Genomic DNA, 19,234 nt, shown 5'->3' on the forward strand with positions numbered 1-19,234 from the left:
CAATGATGGGACACTATTCCTCCCAATGACACTAATGATGGGAAACTATTCCTCCCAATGACACTAATGATGGGGCACTATTCCTCCCACTGACACCAATGATGGGGCACTATTCCTCCCACTGATACCAATGATAGGGCACTATTCCTCCCACTGACACCAATGATGGGGCACTATTCCTCCCACTGATACCAATGATGGGACACTATTCCTCCCACTGATACTAATGATGGGTCACTATTCCTCCCACTGACACCAATGATGGGACACTATTCCTCCCACTGACACTAATGATGGGACACTATTCCTCCCAATGACACGAATGATGGGGCACTATTCCTCCCACTGACACCAATGATGGGGCACTATTCCTCCCACTGACACCAATGATGGGACACTATTCCTCCCAATGACACTAATGATGGGGCACTATCCCTCCCACTGACACCAATGATGGGGCACTATTCCTCCCAGTGACACTAATGATGGGACACTATTCCTCCCACTGACACCAATGATGGGACACTATTCCTCCCACTGATACCAATGATAGGGCACTATTCCTCCCACTGACACTAATGATGGGACACTATTCCTCCCACTGACACCAATGATGGGACACTATTCCTCCCAATGACACTAATGATGGGGCACTATTCCTCCCACTGAGACCAATGATGGGGCACTATTCCTCCCACTGACACCAATGATGGGACACTATTCCTCCCAATGACACTAATGATGGGAAACTATTCCTCCCAATGACACTAATGATGGGGCACTATTCCGCCCACTGACACCAATGATGGGACACTATTCCTCCCACTGATACCAATGATAGGGCACTATTCCTCCCACTGACACCAATGATGGGGCACTATTCCTCCCACTGATACCAATGATGGGACACTATTCCTCCCACTGACACTAATGATGGGTCACTATTCCTCCCACTGACACCAATGATGGGACACTATTCCTCCCACTGACACTAATGATGGGACACTATCCCTCCCACTGACACCAATGATGGGACACTATTCCTCCCAATGACACTAATGATGGGGCACTATTCCTCCCACTGATATCAATGATGGGGCACTATTCCTCCCACTGATACCAATGATGGGGCACTATTCCTCCACTGATACCAATGATGGGGCACTATTCCTCCCACTGACACCAATGATGGGACACTATTCCTCCCACTGACACCAATGATGGGACACTATTCCTCCCACTGACACCAATGATGAGGCGCTATTCCTCCCACTGATACCAATGATGGGGCACTATTCCTCCACTGATACCAATGATGGGGCACTATTCCTCCCACTGACACCAATGATGGGGCACTATTCCTCCCACTGATACCAATCATGGGGCACTATTCCTCCCACTGACACCGATGATGGGGCACTATTCCTCCCACTGATACCAATGATGGGACACTATTCCTCCCACTGACACCAATGATGGGGCACTATTCCTCCCACTGACACCAATGATGGGGACACTATTCCTCCCACTGATACCAATGATGGGGCACTATTCCTCCCACTGATACCAATGATGGGGCACTATTCCTCCCAATGACACTAATGATGGGGCACTATCCCTCCCACTGACACCAATGATGGGGCACTATTCCTCCCACTGACACTAATGATGGGACACTATTCCTCCCACTGACACCAATGATGGGGCACTATTCCTCCCACTGACACCAATGATGGGGCACTATTCCTCCCACTCATAGCAATGATGGGACACTATTCCTCCCACTGACACCAATGATGGGACACTATTCCTCCCAATGACACTAATGATGGGGCACTATTCCTCCCACTGACACCAATGATGGGGCACTATTCCTCCCACTGACACCAATGATGGGGCACTATTCCTCCCACTGACACCAATGATGGGGCACTATTCCTCCCACTCATAGCAATGATGGGACACTATTCCTCCCAATGACACTAATGATGGGGCACTATTCCTCCCACTGACACCAATGATGGGACACTATTCCTCCCACTGACACTAATGATGGGACACTATTCCTCCCACTGACACCAATGATGGGACACTATTCCTCCCAATGACACTAATGATGGGGCACTATTCCTCCCACTGACACCAATGATGGGGCACTATTCCTCCCACTGACACCAATGATGGGACACTATTCCTCCCAATGACACTAATGATGGGAAACTATTCCTCCCAATGACACTAATGATGGGAAACTATTCCTCCCAATGACACTAATGATGGGGCACTATTCCTCCCACTGACACCAATGATGGGGCACTATTCCTCCCACTGATACCAATGATAGGGCACTATTCCTCCCACTGACACCAATGATGGGGCACTATTCCTCCCACTGACACCAATGATGGGACACTATTCCTCCCACTGATACTAATGATGGGTCACTATTCCTCCCACTGACACCAATGATGGGACACTATTCCTCCCACTGACACTAATGATGGGACACTATTCCTCCCAATGACACTAATGATGGGGCACTATTCCTCCCACTGACACCAATGATGGGGCACTATTCCTCCCACTGACACCAATGATGGGACACTATTCCTCCCAATGACACTAATGATGGGGCACTATCCCTCCCACTGACACCAATGATGGGGCACTATTCCTCCCAGTGACACTAATGATGGGACACTATTCCTCCCACTGACACCAATGATGGGACACTATTCCTCCCAATGACACTAATGATGGGGCACTATCCCTCCCACTGACACCAATGATGGGGCACTATTCCTCCCAGTGACACTAATGATGGGACACTATTCCTCCCACTGATACCAATGATAGTGCACTATTCCTCCCACTCATAGCAATGATGGGACACTATTCCTCCCAATGACACTAATGATGGGGCACTATTCCTCCCACTGACACTAATGATGGGACACTATTCCTCCCACTGACACCAATGATGGGACACTATTCCTCCCAATGACACTAATGATGGGGCACTATTCCTCCCACTGACACCAATGATGGGGCACTATTCCTCCCACTGACACCAATGATGGGACACTATTCCTCCCAATGACACTAATGATGGGAAACTATTCCTCCCACTGACACTAATGATGGGACACTATTCCTCCCACTGACACCAATGATGGGACACTATTCCTCCCAATGACACTAATGATGGGGCACTATTCCTCCCACTGACACCAATGATGGGGCACTATTCCTCCCACTGACACCAATGATGGGACACTATTCCTCCCAATGACACTAATGATGGGAAACTATTCCTCCCAATGACACTAATGATGGGGCACTATTCCTCCCACTGACACCAATGATGGGACACTATTCCTCCCACTGATACCAATGATAGGGCACTATTCCTCCCACTGACACCAATGATGGGGCACTATTCCTCCCACTGATACCAATGATGGGACACTATTCCTCCCACTGACACTAATGATGGGTCACTATTCCTCCCACTGACACCAATGATGGGACACTATTCCTCCCACTGACACTAATGATGGGACACTATCCCTCCCACTGACACCAATGATGGGACACTATTCCTCCCAATGACACTAATGATGGGGCACTATTCCTCCCAATGACACTAATGATGGGGCACTATTCCTCCCACTGACACCAATGATGGGGCACTATTCCTCCCACTGACACCAATGATGGGGCACTATTCCTCCCACTGACACCAATGATGGGGCACTATTCTTCCCACTGATACCAATGATGGGGCACTATTCCTCCCACTGACACCAATGATGGGGCACTATTCCTCCCACTGATACCAATGATGAGACACTATTCCTCCCACTGATACTAATGATGGGTCACTATTCCTCCCACTGACACCAATGATGGGGCACTATTCCTCCCACTGATACCAATGATGGGGCACTATTCCTCCCACTGACACTAATGATGGGACACTATTCCTCCCACTGACACCAATGATGGGGCACCATTCCTCCCACTGACACCATAGATGGGACACTATTCCTCCCACTGACACCAATGATGGGACACTATTCCTCCCACTGACACCTATGATGGGACACTATTCCTCCCCCAATACTAATGATGAGGCACCATTCCTCCCACTGACACCAATAAAGGGCCACTAAAGGGCCTCAATACTAATAGTGGGGTGTTTATTCCACTGACACCAGGACACTTGCTTCTCCTACTGGCTACAGTCTGGCACCACTAAAGTCTGAAGGACAGTAATTTGGCCCTTTATTTAGGAAGTTTGGAGACCCCTGACTTAGAACACTGGCAATGTATCTATTGGAGATGAGGAGAACAATATTCCTTCCCAACGATGAAGTCTCATGACCAATACCACCAATGTTCTACAATAAATACTAATGAAACCACCAACCAGACGAGAGCAGCGACACGCAAGGGTCTCCAGCACCGCCATGACATCCTGACCCGCATTGTCTCGGACCTTCAGATCATAGAGGGGCCCGCAGAACTCCACGGTCTGAGTGGCCTGATACATCCGTTGGCCCATTTGATCCAAAACATCAAAGCTCCGCCCCCAGCCTTGTGACACCGTGACTACGAGAAATAAGAAAAGGGCACTGCAAGTCACTACAAAGGAAATGATGAACCTTTACTAAACATCATTTGAAAAATGATATACTGGATCAGGGGTGGACTGACCATTTGGAAACTTGGGCACTGCCCGAGGGCCCGGGGTCAGTAGGGTGCCCCATGAGATGCCCCTGGTACCTTTTTCATAGGATTTTTTAAATTTGGGCAAGGACACAGGGGCCCCATGATCCCCTATTGCCCGGGGGCCCCATGAGTTGTCAGTCCACCCCTGTACTGGACAGTCCTGTTTTCAAATGTAAAAAAAAAAAGACGAGCCCCCATGACTCCAGAAGCCATTGGCCCTTTAAAGCATCATAATGCCGTGACTTGCTCTTCCTGATCATGTGATCGCTGTCCTTGGCCGTCACGGTGGTCATGTGATAAGAAGCCGGTGTGAGCAGGTGAAGTTAGCTAGCAAGCGATATCTCCTCTTTTAGAGAAGTCTTCCTTTTAGTGATGTCATGGGGGAATTATGTCCCATATATGATCCAGGTGGGGGGGCTTAGGGCAGATGGGGGGTCATGTGAGCCAAATACCCCAGACCTACTGTATGCAAATGTAGCCAGAAGAGCCAAGGCCCTGCTCAGGGCAGAAGTCCCAGGAGAGGTGCACAGAGTTCAGTAGCAGAAGCTGCAGTAATCCCGTCTCTAACAGGAAGTTGTGAGCCGGATGCCTAAAGCCTAATGGGCACATCAGAGCCCTCTGAGCGAGTACTAATGACTCTGGGACCCGCAGAGTAATAGCAGAGAGCGTACCCAGCTGGGTAGAGCTATGGAGTGGGACCTGAAAGGAGAGACAGGTATACTATTGCAGGAGGCTTGTTCACCTAGGCCAGGGGTAGGCAACCTGCGGCTCTCCAGCTGTTGAAGGACTACAAGTTCCATCATGCCTCTGCAAGTCATAGCTATAACTGTCAGTTTTGTAATGTTACAATGCCTCATGGGAAATGTAGTTCCACAACAGCTGGAGAGCCACAGGTTGCCTACCCCTGACCTAGGCTGACAGAGCAGGGTGCCTCATCTTGGGAATCTCGGTTTGACTGGAGCAGAATGCTGCGGATACACTATACAGGAAGACAAGTCCCAACACTGTGGTGCTCCCGAATAAACAGAGGAAGAGATTGTCCGAGGGAAGATGACTGCTAAAAGTGCTGCATATGCTTTCACATGTGACTGCTGTGGCCTGTCCACTAAATGTGATTGGAAATATACTGCCAGGTGACTCCGGAATGCATGCTGATGTGATGTGACTGTTTTGTGCCATTTTCTAAGTACCACCAGTAATGTGGAGCATTAATGGGTGGACATTCCTTCCTTTGGGAATATAAAGGTCATGGGTCGGAAATGTCATGCGGGGGCCTCTGGCATGGAGTGGGGCACAATATGGTGGAGGGTATAGCCTGAGGAGGAGGGTTAGTGTTCTAACAAGGTCAGGGACTTGTGCTTTGGTGTCAACATCCAGCTAATCACAGAGCCCCTCTTACACCCATCTGATGGGCTTACGAATATCACTTGGTGACTGGTCACAGTGCTGGGGGTGCATGAGGGGCATACCAAGCGCAAAACGTAGACTAAAGACCATCACCGCACTGCCACATACAGTCACGGCCAAAAATATTCTCATACCTGCATTTCTGTCAGATACCGCACCACTTCGCCCAGAACATTGCTGCCATGACCAATGTTCCGGCATTCTCGTGTTTCTTTCTTTTGTTTGTATCGGTGACACAAAAAAATGGAGAAACAAAAAGCCAAATCTGACACATTCCACACAAAACCCCAAAAATGGACAAAATTATTGGCACCTCCTCAAAATTGTAAGAAATAATTGCATTCCAAGTTTGTGTCGCTCCTGTAATTTGTCATTAAACTCCCCTGTGTCCATGACCAGGTGTTGCCAATATAGAAATCACACCGACAACCGGGGACAATGGTGACAAATGGCCTCCACCTTTCTGTTGGGTGTCTCTGTGTGCCACATGGAGCATGGAGGAGAGGAAGAGCAGCAAATTGTCTGAGGATTGGAGAACATAAATGGTGGGAAAGCATGGACAATCTCAAGGTTACAAGTCCATCTGCAGAGATCTTCATGTTCCTGTGTCCACTGTGCACAACATTGTAAGGACGTTTACAACCCATGGCACTGTAGGTAATCTCCCTGGACGTGGACAAAAGAGAAAAATTGATCAAAGATTACAACAAAGGATTGTTGGAATGGTGCCTAAAGAACCTCCATCAACTTCCAGACAAATCCAAGCTGACCTTCAGGCACCGGGTACAACTGTGTCCGCTCCCACTATACGTCACCATCTGAATGAAAAGGGACGCTATGGGAGGAGACCCAGGAAGACCCCACTGCTGACACAGAAATATGGAGGGAGACCCAGGTGGACCCCACCGCTGACACAGAAATATGGAAGGAGACCCAGGAGGACCCCACTGCTGACACAGAAATATGGGAGGAGATCCAGGAGGACCCCACAGCTGACACAGAAATATGGTGGGAGACCCAGGAGGACCCCACTGCTGACACAGAAATATGGTAGGAGACCCAGGAGGACCCCACCGCTGACACAGAAATATGGGAGAAGACTCAGGAGGACCCCACCGCTGACACAGAAATATGGTGGGAGACCCAGGAGGACCCCACTGCTGACACATTAATATAATGGGAGACCCAGGAGGACCCCACTGCTGACACAGAAATATGATGGGAGACCCAGAAGGACCCCAATGCTGACACAGAAATATGGTGGGAGACCCAGGAGGACTTCTATGTTGACACAGAAATATGGTGGGAGACCCAGGAGGACCTCACTGCTGACACAGAAATATGGTGGGAGACCCAGGAGGACCCCACTGCTGACACAGAAATATGGTGGGAGACCCATGAGGACCCCACTGCTGACACAGAAATATGGTGGGAGACCCAGGAGAACCCCACTGCTGACATAGAAATATGGTGGGAGACCCAGGAGGACCCCACTGCAGACAGAAAAATATGGTAGGAGACCCAGGAGGACCCCACTGCTGACAGAGAAATATGGTGGGAGACCCAGGAGGACCCCACTGCTGACATAGAAATATGGTAGGAGACCCAGGAGGACCCCACCACTGACACAGAAATATGGTGGGAGACCCAGGAGGACCCCGCTGCTGACATAGAAATATGGTGGGAGACCCAGGAGGACCCCACTGCTGACACATAAATATGGTGGGAGACCCAGGAGGACCCCACTGCTGACACAAAAATATGGTGGGAGACCCAGGAGGACCCCACTGCTGACACAGAAATATGGTGGGAGACCCAGGAGGACCCCACTGCTGACACAGAAATATGGTGGGAGACCCAGGAGGACCCCACTGCTGACACAGAAATATGGTAGGAGACCCAGCAGGACCCCACTTCTGCCACAGAAATATGGTAGGAGACCCAGAAGGACCCCACTGCTGACCGAGAAACATAAAAAAAGCCAGATTGCCAAAACTTACCTAAGGAAGCCAAATCCATTTGGGACAATGTGCTGTGAACAGACCAAACAAAATGGCAGCATTTTGGTAAAGCCCATCATTCTACTGTTTTCAGAAAAAGCAATGAGGCCACTAAAGAAAAGAATCCAGTCCCTCCAGTCACACATAATAGGGGGTCATTGATGTTTTGGGGTTACTTTGCTGCTTCAGGCACGAGATGTCTTGGCTGTGTGCATGGCACTATGAAATCTGAAGACTACCTATGCAAGTTTCCTGGTAGGCCTCTGTCCTGGTGAGATGTGAGATCCTATACAAAATCACCATACTAACCCCAATACTATGTAAGTCTAATGGTAGGTCTGTGTCCTGGTGGGATATACCTCATACAACCTCACTAACCCAACCCTATTTCTATGCAAGTTTCCTGGTAGGTCTCTGTCCAGGTGAGATGTAAGATCCTATACAAAATCACCATACTAACCCCAATACTATGTAAGTCTCCTGGTAGGTTTCTGTCCTGGTGGGATATACCTCATACAACCTCACTATCCAAACTCCATTACTATGCAAGTTTTCGGGTAGGTCTCTGTCTTGGTAAGATGTGAGATCCTATACAACCTCACTATCCCAACCATATTATTACTGTATGCAAGTCTCCAAGTAGTTCTACATCCTGGTGAGATATAGCATTGTGTGGCATCAACCCCCTGCCCATAGTACCCCCTTGAGGCAGTACATTGGGTTACATGGTGATTAGAGAGGGCATCTGGCCCCTGTGCAAGAGAGGTTACGTCCTGCCCATGGGATTTAGTGTTGCATGGAAACACTGCTATGAAGTCCTGGCATCTTCGAAGGATTCTGGGAGTTCATGCCCATCCCTGGCATGGTATTTATAGACAAAATGTTGGGTGAGTGGGCAGGAGGGGAATCGTTGTGCAAACCTGGGCATAGCAAACTTTGACATCTTAGACATCATAATGAAGAAAGAATTCTGGGAGAGGGTGGGCTCAGATTCCATTGTAAAGTTAGTGTTGGAGGGAAGACTTCCAGGGTGTTTTATTGGTACTGATTGGCTGACTGGTGGAGGGGAACCTCCAGTTTCCATATTCCCCATCATCGCTGGTGATGTGATGCCAAGTGGAGGTTTGTGCTGGTTTGTTTGGATTTATTCCTAGACTTTGCATTGGAGGCTTAATAGAAGATGTCCAACCTGGGGAAGGTACAGGTAAGGACAGAGATTGGACCTGGTGCATGGTTGGGGATTTTAAAGGATTCACACCAGGAGAGTTCACTTGACTAGAGACAGAAACATTATCCAAAGGCCAAAGAAATGATATCATACACAACCTCATTATCCCAGCCCCATTACTGGGCAATTCTCCTTGTCTTGGTGAGACTTGAGATTCCATTACTCTGTAAGTCTCCTTGTAGTCCTTAGTCCTGGTCAGATGTGAGCTGTTATACAATCTCACAATCCCATTCCCATTACCCTGCAGGTCTCCTCACAGTTTTCTGGCCTGGTAGGCATGGGGAAGTGTCTTGTTTCTCCATAATAAAGGTCATCTCCAGACTCTCCATGTCTTCTAGCTCCTCACCCTTTTCCTCATCCTTGTTTTTTCTATGGACAATGACATCACTTGTCACATGCCAAGAACTCAGGCAACCTGGAGGAAGGGTCTGCGGTGCTCCCCACATTAACTCCTTGTGTAATTAGGGTGTGATGCAGAACTTCATGTTCCATGACCCTTCAGACCATACATGGCATGTGTAGATGGGCTATGGGCAGACTTGTTGGCGGGTAGTAACCGGGACAGTGACGTCCAAGCTTTGTACTCATCCACTGAGACTAGATGCAGAGCTTAAAACAAAGACATAGGAGGTATTCGGTGGGTGGAGCTGGTACCAGTGGGCAAAAGATCACTTAATGCTAATAACGGAGAAAGCTCTGAAATTACTACAACACTGCTAATCGGGCTAAAACTACAGGGTGGTATTTAGGGATGCAGTTACCCTGCTGCACAAAGGGCCGGTGGAGGTCTCCGGTCCCCTGGGCAGGAAATGTGGGGATGAGAGTCTCTAATTTTATTACACATACTCTCCTAATATGAAAAACAATATTTGCCTGGGGATGAGCGCTACAATGGCCCTCATCTTTATTGGAAAAGAGAAATTGGTGGGATTCTTACATTTCTCTTGCATGGAGATCTGGTTCATCTGAAAAGAAAACAGAAGAGTTAATGCTCTATTCTTCTAGAGGGCGACCAATGAGAGAACACAGAGACGGAGGGTGAAGAAAGGAGCAAAGAACTAAGAGAACAAAGAGATAACATTGGATGGAAAGATGATAACTGGGGAATGATAAATAAGAGATGCAGAATGAGAAGGTGAGTAGGACATACTGGAGAAAACAGATCAAGCCATGGATGACGTGGAGGCAGGGCCGGGACAAGGGCTGGGCAGGAGAGATGGCTGCCCTGGGCACAATGGTATACTGTAGGGATGGGGGCCCTTTCTGTTGTTGCAAGGCTGATAGGAGTAGTAATTTTGAAAAACGAGTGACTGCTGGGCATAGGATCCCCTAATGTTCGACATCGTGAATGGGGGGCGCAGTTTGGCATCTTTACCCTGGGCTCTGGATGACCTTGTCCCAGCACTGCGTAGAGGTGTCCACTAGAAAATGGTTAGGGAGAATGTCACCAGCACACCGAGGATCACCAGTATAGGTCCAAAAGTTTTACTGAACAATCACATAGTTGCAGCAAGGCAACGTTTTGGAGTCTCGCAGGACCCCTTCATCAGGCTTGTGACCATGCACCCGGCTTAGAATGTTCCTTTGCACAGTACAGAAGATCATGCGGTTACATACATTAGCCCAGTGTTTCTCAACTCCAGTCCTCATGGACCCCCAACAGGTCATGTTTTCAGGATTTCCATTATTTTGAACAGGTGATTTGATCAGTTTCACTGCCTTAGTAATTACCACAGCTGTTTCATCTGAGGGAAATCCTGAAAACATGACTTGTTGGGGGTCCATGAGGACTGGAGTTGAGAAACACTGCATTAGACCAAGGCAGCACAGTTGTGCATTCCTTTTTGGTGGCTGGACACTTCACCTTCTAGTATAAAATAATGGTTCATCTGTTTACACAGATTGAAGGAGCTGATCCTGACAGCCCAGGACAGAATGTCATCCTTCACCAAGACCTGGGAAATCTGGATACACTATGAAACTATGGATGAGCATAAATTAGTTATGTCCAGGGGTGGACTGACCATTTGGAAACTCAGGCACTGCCCGAGGGCCCGGGGTTAGTAGGGGGCCCCATGAGATGCCCCTGGTACCTTTTTCATAGGCTTTTTTGAGTTTGGGCAAGGACACAGGGGCCCCATGATCCCCTATTGCCCGGGGGCCCCATGAGTTGTCAGTCCACCCCTGGTTATGTCTACGGTTTAAGCTGCCTCAGGAGATGTGGCTTGAGTAGACCCATGACCCTGGCCTCACATGCCTTACTTATTACCCATCATTACTGCCTGCCACATATCCCTTTGATGGATTGTTTGGATTGCTATTGGTGGTTGGGAGTAGGGGAAGGGGTGGTTTAGTTGGTGACATGACACTTCCCTGCCTGGAGCAGTACTCACTTTCATTACCAGAACCCCTTCTCCTTGGGCAAGCATAAGGATTTGAGGGACCTTGACAAGGGACAAATTGTAATCTCTAGATGACTGGGCCAGAGCAACTCCAAAATTGCAGGTCTTGTGGGATGTTCACGGTCTGTATTTGTTAGAACCAACCAAACATGGTCCTAGAAAGCAAAATTTGTGAGTGGGTCATGGGTGGCCAAGACTCATTGATGGAGGAATAGGGGGGTGGAGGCTGGCCTGTGTAGTCCAATCCAATAGATGAAAAAGATCATGCTAATTCTAATAGAATCTGCAAGAACACACAGAGCATTGTAGTTGTTGTGTCGTCTGAGGCTCCCCATGCTGACCCGTGTCCACAGCCCAAAGTCCCTACACTGTCTTTTACATCATGTGGATAGCCGGGTGTGTGTGCGTCACTTACCAGGAGAGGAGATAGCACCAGGATACACTATGGGAAGAAGACAAGTCGGTGGAGGCAGTGAGATGCTTTATCTAGACAATGCCTTGATGGGTTGGGACTGTTTTAGTGGCAAAAGTCGGACCGACTCAATATTTGGTGGGTGGTCATAATGTTATGGTAGAACAATGTATACTCTAGAAATATTGTGTTTTTATTTGTTGCTTATATGTTCTGCTTACACAGAATGAACATGCAGCATGGAAGGAGCAGGCACCTAATAATGGATGAATATACACGGAATGAGGAATGGTCTCACCTGCAGTAGACTTTGGAGTTCTGAAGGGACACCTTTAACCAGTGCACTTTCTGGAGTGTATGAGGAGATTGGGTAGGTCACAGGAGGGGCGGTGGCTGTGATGGCATTGTAATCAGGGGGAGGATCCTGGCAGGATTTATTCTGCATTGTAGCTGTTTCTGAAAAAAAAAAAATCATATTGCCATTGAAATCTTAAAAGATGAAAAACAAGTAGACTATCTTCTTCACAAAACATGGGACTGAAGAAAAGAGGGACTGACCAATACACGTCTGTAGACACCAATGACTGGGCAAAGTCTATGACCCTGGACAGCTATAAGATTGGAAATACACATATGTGAAGGCACCAAGGACTGGCCAAGGTCTATGACAACAGAGGACCAAAGGCTGGACAATACAAACATCTGTGGACACCAAAGACTGGGCAAAGTCTATGACCCTGGACAGTTATAAAATGGGAAATACACATATGTGAAGGCACCAAGGACTGGCCAAGGTCTATGACAATTGAGGGCCAAAGGTTGGGCAATACACATGTATGTGGAAACAAATAAATGTTCAATGTCTATGACCCTGGACAGCTATAAAATTGGAAATACACATATGTGAAGGCACCAAGGACTGGCCAAGGTCTATGACAACAGAGGACCAAAGGCTGGATATTACACCAAAGACTGGGAAAAGTCTATGACCCTGGACAGTTATAAAATGGGAAATACACATATATGAAGGCACCAAGGACTGGCCAAGGTCTAAGACAATTGAGGGCCGAAGGTTGGGCAATACACATGTCAATGGGCACCAATGACTGGGCAATGTCTATGGCAACAGAGGACCAAAGGCTGGACAATACACCAAAGACTGGGCAATGTCTATGACCCTGGACAGTTATAAAATGGGAAATACACATATGTGAAGGCACCAAGGACTGGCCAAGGTCTATGACAACAGAGGACCAAAGGTTGGGCAACACACACGTCTGTGGACACTATGGGCTTGGCATTGTCTATGAACTTGGACAATCATTGACTGGGCATTACACAAATGTGAAGGCACGAAGGACTGGACAACATCTTTGTAAATGGAGGACCATGGACTGGGCAATACCCATATCTTTATATATTAACGACTGGGTAACATCTGTTAACCACAATCCCCATAGATGGGCAATATCCGTATCTGAGAGCCCCAAGAACTGGACTATACATAGTTCCATGTCTACCAGGGACCTGGTAATGTATAGTCCTGGAAAATATATCTCTACTATAAAGGCTGGACTATCAGAGATGGGTGGGTAGTATCTCCCTTAGGCACCAAATACTGCACGTCAGTGGACTATATCATGATTCAACCAGTTATGGACATGGGACATGCTACCTACACCCCAAAAAATGAATGGATCTAATGGACGTGTGTTGTATGCCCCGCCCTTATGAAACTCTGTCCCCTCCCCCAATACACACACAGCTAGAAGGTGCTATGTATATAGAGAGGCTGTAGAAGACAGTGCTTTCAAAAACATAATGTCTGACAGTGTTTATAAACATCGATCAGACGGGAGATAGAGAGATACAAAATAACATTGTTTATAAACATCAGACGGGAGATAGAGAGATACAAAGTAACATTGTTTATAAACATCGATCAGAGGGGAGATAGAGAGATACAAAGTAACATTGTTTATAAACATCGATCAGATGGGAGATGGAGAGATACAAAGTAACATTGTTTATAAACATCAGACGGGAGATAGAGAGATACAAAGTAACATTGTTTATAAACATCGATCAGACGGGAGATAGAGAGATACAAAGGAACATTGTTTATAAACATCGATCAGACGGGAGATAGAGATACAAAGTAACATTGTTTATAAACATCGATCAGACGGGAGATAGAGAGATACAAAGTAACATTGTTTATAAACATCGATCAGACGGGAGATGGAGAGATACAAAGTAACATTGTTTATAAACATCGATCAGACGGGAGATGGAGAGATACAAAGTAACATTGTTTATAAACATCGATCAGACGGGAGATGGAGAGATACAAAGTAACATTGTTTATAAACATCCATCAGACGGGAGATAGAGAGATACAAAGTAACATTGTTTATAAACTTCGATCAGACGGGAGATAGAGAGATACAAAGTAGCATTGTTTATAAACATCGATCAGACGGGAGATGGAGAGATACAAAGTAACATTGTTTATAAACATCGATCAGACGGGAGATGGAGAGATACAAAGTAACATTGTTTATAAACATCGATCAGACGGGAGATGGAGAGATACAAAGTAACATTGTTTATAAACATCGATCAGACGGGAGATGGAGAGATACAAAGTAACATTGTTTATAAACATCGATCAGAGGGGAGATGGAGAGATACAAAGTAACATTGTTTATAAACATCGATCAGACAGGAGATAGAGAGATACAAAGTAACATTGTTTATAAACATCGATCAGACGGGAGATGGAGAGATACAAAGTAACATTGTTTATAAACATCGATCAGACGGGAGATGGAGAGATACAAAGTAACATTGTTTATAAACCGATCAGACGGGAGATGAAGAGATACAAAGTAACATTGTTTATAAACATCGATCAGAGGGGAGATAGAGAGATACAAAGTAACATTGTTTATAAACATCGATCAGACTGGAGATAGAGAGATACAAAGTAACATTGTTTATAAACATCGATCAGAGGGGAGATAAAGAGATACAAAGTAACATTGTAGGCACATGCATGGAACATACTCTCAGCACACAAACATTGACCGCCCAGTGACACGACAACACATACAGTCTGCACAGCATGCAGGCATGTAAGCCCCACCCTTTTTCCGCCATACATAAAGGGGTTAAGGCGGAGATCCATCTGAGAGTAGAAGGAAGCCCCCTGTAGCATCTTTTACCTCCAGGCAGGCCTATCAGAAATCTTCCCTGTAGGTAAATCCAATATCTCCTAATCATGGGACGGTTAGGAGATATTCCTTCTTTATGACAGCCAACGCATGCGCTCTGAAGGCACGGCATACCCTTACCATCTCTTCACAGCACTGTGCCATGGCATGAGACTCCCACGCATGCACGGCAGTGATGTCATCACGGCTTGGCCAGTCAAATGGCTGGAGCTTGCCATGGAAGGAAGACCGGGTGAAGATGGAAGCCCTGACAGCGGTGACAGCTGGAGGCTTCGTCTTCGGGACGCAGACTAACACATTATCATGCAGGGGATTTTTTACTTTTCGAGTTGGGGCTTACTGCCGCTTTCATACCAATTATACTGAGAAATGTCCCCTCCCCCTCCTATCCTCTGTATACATGATTGTAGTGTGTTCCGCTCCACGTATGTAGAAAAGATAATAGAGCAAGCGCTAAACGCAGTATATGATATTAAAATGATACATATCCAAATGAATTAAAAGCAGCTGGCACTCGGGGTGTAGGTCACAGTCCCAGAATCACAATTTCTACAATATCAGTGCAGAGCTAATAAGTGCCAAATCCCATAAACGCATGTGACGTAAACGCATCTGTGAGTAAGGTGCTGAAAGTGCAATATTACTAGAACTGGTTCAAGACGACATAAAATACAATACAAGAAGTTTATCAGAGCATTCGTGAATTTAATATGTCTCTTGTGCAAAGATATCTTGTGATTGGCAAGTGAAGTTATCTGTGAAGAGTAATGCAGACCATAGACAGGTCGAAAATCGGCCGATTTTTCGGCCGAAAAAAAAATCAGCTGTTTTTCGCACCGTTAGTGGGTTAATTGGTCAGCCATTTTCGGGGTTTTGGCACATTTTGTTTATCAGTAAAGTTGGTAAAAAAGCGGCCGATTTTGCAGGTCGGATGATTTTCCCGGAAATAATGGGCAAATAGGCCGATCGTTTTACCGAAAAAAAATCTGTGCATGAGCCGTGACCTGCAAGAAGAGGAAAAAGAAATAGAAGAATAAGAAAAAGGAGAAGAAATAGAAGAAGAAGAAAAAGGAGAAGAAAATGAAGAAGAAGAAATAGAAGAAGAAGAAGAGGAAGAAAATGAAGAAGAAGAAGAAGAAAAAGAAGATTTCTAGTCCGCTATTATATTTTATATGACAAGTCTTGCGGTTGCAACAATGTATCTATTTGTATCTAAATAAAACCATCTGTATCCAAAATGGATACAAATGGATACATTGTTGCAACTGCATTACTTTTCATGTCAAATATAATAGCGGAGCTCTTTGCAAGGGACAGAAACAGGGGCGGACTGACCATTTGGAAACTCGGGCACTGCCCGAGGGCCCGGGGTCAGTATGGGGCCCCATGAGATGCCCCTGGTACCTTTTTCATAAGCTTTTTTGAGTTTGGGCAAGGACACAGGGGCCCCATGATCCCGTATTGCCCGGGGGCCCCATGAGTTGTCAGTCCACCCCTGGACAGAAGTAATTAAATGCCGGCCGTAGATGGGACGAAAATCGGTGGTAACATCGGCCTATTGAACGACCGATTTTTCATTTTTTTTTTTTTTTTTTTAAAACAGACGGTTTTCGACCCGTCTATGGCCTGCATAACTGTGCAACAACTTGTAGAAGGAAATCCCCCCTCGGGACGGATGTACACTCACCAGACCATACATTATAATGTACATTGATTATAATACATCGCACATCTGGGGGTGCAGCGGTATGCTGACAGCTACGGGGTCATCCATCCATCAGGGTGGGTGCCTGGTGGTCCTGGGGAGGAATCAGCTCAGCCACAGGAGCCAGGAAGGTGCTTAGAGTGTAGTATTTTATTTATGGTAATAATAACAAGTAACATAAAAACGTATCCACGTGGAGTACTAAAATTAATAAATAAATGAATAAAGTACCAAAATGGCCGCCGCTCATCAGTAGCAGCGGCTAGAGGTCAGCAATAGGGCTCCACCCAACGCGTTTCGTGTAATAACGCATCCTCAGGGGTGTATATCTTTGCGCAAGAGACATTAAATTCACGAATGCTCTGTGAACTTCTTGTATTGCATTTTATGTCGTCTTGAACTAGTTCTAGTAATATTGCACTTTCAGCACTTTACTCACAGATGCGTTTACGTCACATGCGTTTATGGAATTTATGACATGCATTTTTTAGTGCTGCACTAATATTTTAGAAAGTGTGTTCCGGTCTGTTTATGGGGTTCCGCAGTTCCAGGTCCCCTACGCCAGAGCGTGGTCAACAGCTGAGAATTGTGGGAGCCATGACAGCACCCATAGGCTCTCATGTCCCAGTCACTGACCGCATTCCCTCCTCTCCCCAGGAAGTCGCTGAATAAACACCCATGACATCTAGGAATTGCCCTCCACCAACCCCCACCTCACCCTATAGGGCTTCTCACCTGGCTCAGCTCTGGGTTCAGCATGTCCGTTATAATGAGTGGTAGGGGACCCCAGGGAAAACCACGGCCCAGAAGGTTCTGAGTTGTTTAGTTAGATATCCCCTTTTCTTTTCTCTTCTTTCCTTTCCCTTTTTCTTTTCCTTTCCCTTTCTCTTTTTCTTTTCTCTTCTATTCTCTTTCTCTTTTATTTTCCATTCTCTTTCCTTTCCCTTTTTCTTTTCTTTTCCTTTCACTTTTTCTTTTTCATTTCTTTTCCTTTCCTTTCTCTTTTCCTGTCTCTTTCCTTTCCCTTTCTCTTTTTCATTTCTTTTCTTTTCCTTTCCTTTCTCTTTTTCATTTCTTTTCTTTTCCTTTCCTTTCTCTTTTTCATTTCTTTTCTTTTCCTTTCCTTTCCTTTCTCTTTTTCATTTCTTTTCTTTTCCTTTCCATTCTCTTTCCTTTCCCTTTTTCTTTTTCCTTTCTCTTTTCCTTTCTCTTTCTCTGTTCTTTTATTTTCCTTTCCCTTTTTCTTTTTATTTATCTTTTCTTTTCCTTTCTCTTTTTCTTCTTTTCCTTTCCTTTTTTCTTTTGCTTTTCCTTTCTCTTTTCTTTTCCTTTCCTTTCCCTTTCCCTTTTCCTTTTCTTTCCCTTTCTCTTTTTCGTTTCTTTTCTTTTCTTTTCCTTTCCCTTTTTCTTTTCTTTTCCTTTCATTTCTCTTTCCTTTCCCTTTACTTTCTCTTTTCCATTTTCCTTTATTTTCCTTTCCTTTTCCTTCAATAACTTGTTTTTACTCCACCATGTTTCTCTCCCCTCCCCCTCCCCCTCCCCTCCCTCTACTTCTCTTTCATCAACAAGACACTATGGCTGTAACTGCATAGACTGTCAGGACTTGGATATTCTCGGTTTATCTCCCCTCCCCCACCCCTAGATAAAAAATGTTTTAGACCCGCACTCATCTGGGGGGGTTGTTTTGTACGGGGTGAACCGGTTAGACATGCAATGCTTTGAATGCTTTTGCTTCTACTTTGCATCCATTCTATCTTTTAGGTCTAGTTTGGCGCTCTCATTGGATTGTATGGGGGGTTGATTTACTAAAACTGCACAAATCTGTGGAAACCAATCAGCTTCCATACAATAATCAATAAGTAATAGGAAAAGAAAAAAAAAAAGCTCAGAGAGCTTGGATGGAGAAGGAACAAATGTCCTGATCAGAACAGTCATTTATAAGAATAAAGGGACTTACATAGTAGAGGAACTCAGTGTGGAATGGAAGCCCTGGAGAAGTCCTTGGAGGTAGTGATCAACACCCAGAGAAGGAGGATGAGATCAGAGTAGGAGGAGAAGGAGGATGAGATCAGAGGAGGAGGAGAAGATCAGAGGGGGAGGAGAAGGAGGA

At 46.1% G+C, this 19,234-nt stretch overlaps 1 protein-coding gene across 1 annotated transcript in view; it reads right to left on the minus strand.

Annotated features, from left to right (window-relative positions):
* The window catches only part of LOC149451881 (phospholipid scramblase 1-like), a 50,319-nt gene extending 31,085 nt beyond the window's left edge, over nucleotides 1-19,234 (minus strand). The window contains exons 1-4 of the mRNA XM_089690057.1: nucleotides 19,082-19,234; nucleotides 12,482-12,639; nucleotides 10,307-10,334; nucleotides 4,433-4,614 (exon numbers count right to left, since the gene is read on the minus strand). Of these exons, the coding sequence (XP_089546183.1) occupies nucleotides 4,433-4,614; nucleotides 10,307-10,334; nucleotides 12,482-12,628 (357 nt within the window). The 5' untranslated portion in view covers nucleotides 12,629-12,639; nucleotides 19,082-19,234. The remainder of the gene's footprint in view (nucleotides 1-4,432; nucleotides 4,615-10,306; nucleotides 10,335-12,481; nucleotides 12,640-19,081) is intronic.

This window comes from Staurois parvus, unplaced genomic scaffold, assembly GCF_062004578.1.
Source record: "Staurois parvus isolate SC_StPar_1 unplaced genomic scaffold, SC_StPar_1.0 ptg000512l, whole genome shotgun sequence".
NCBI lineage: Eukaryota > Metazoa > Chordata > Amphibia > Anura > Ranidae > Staurois > Staurois parvus.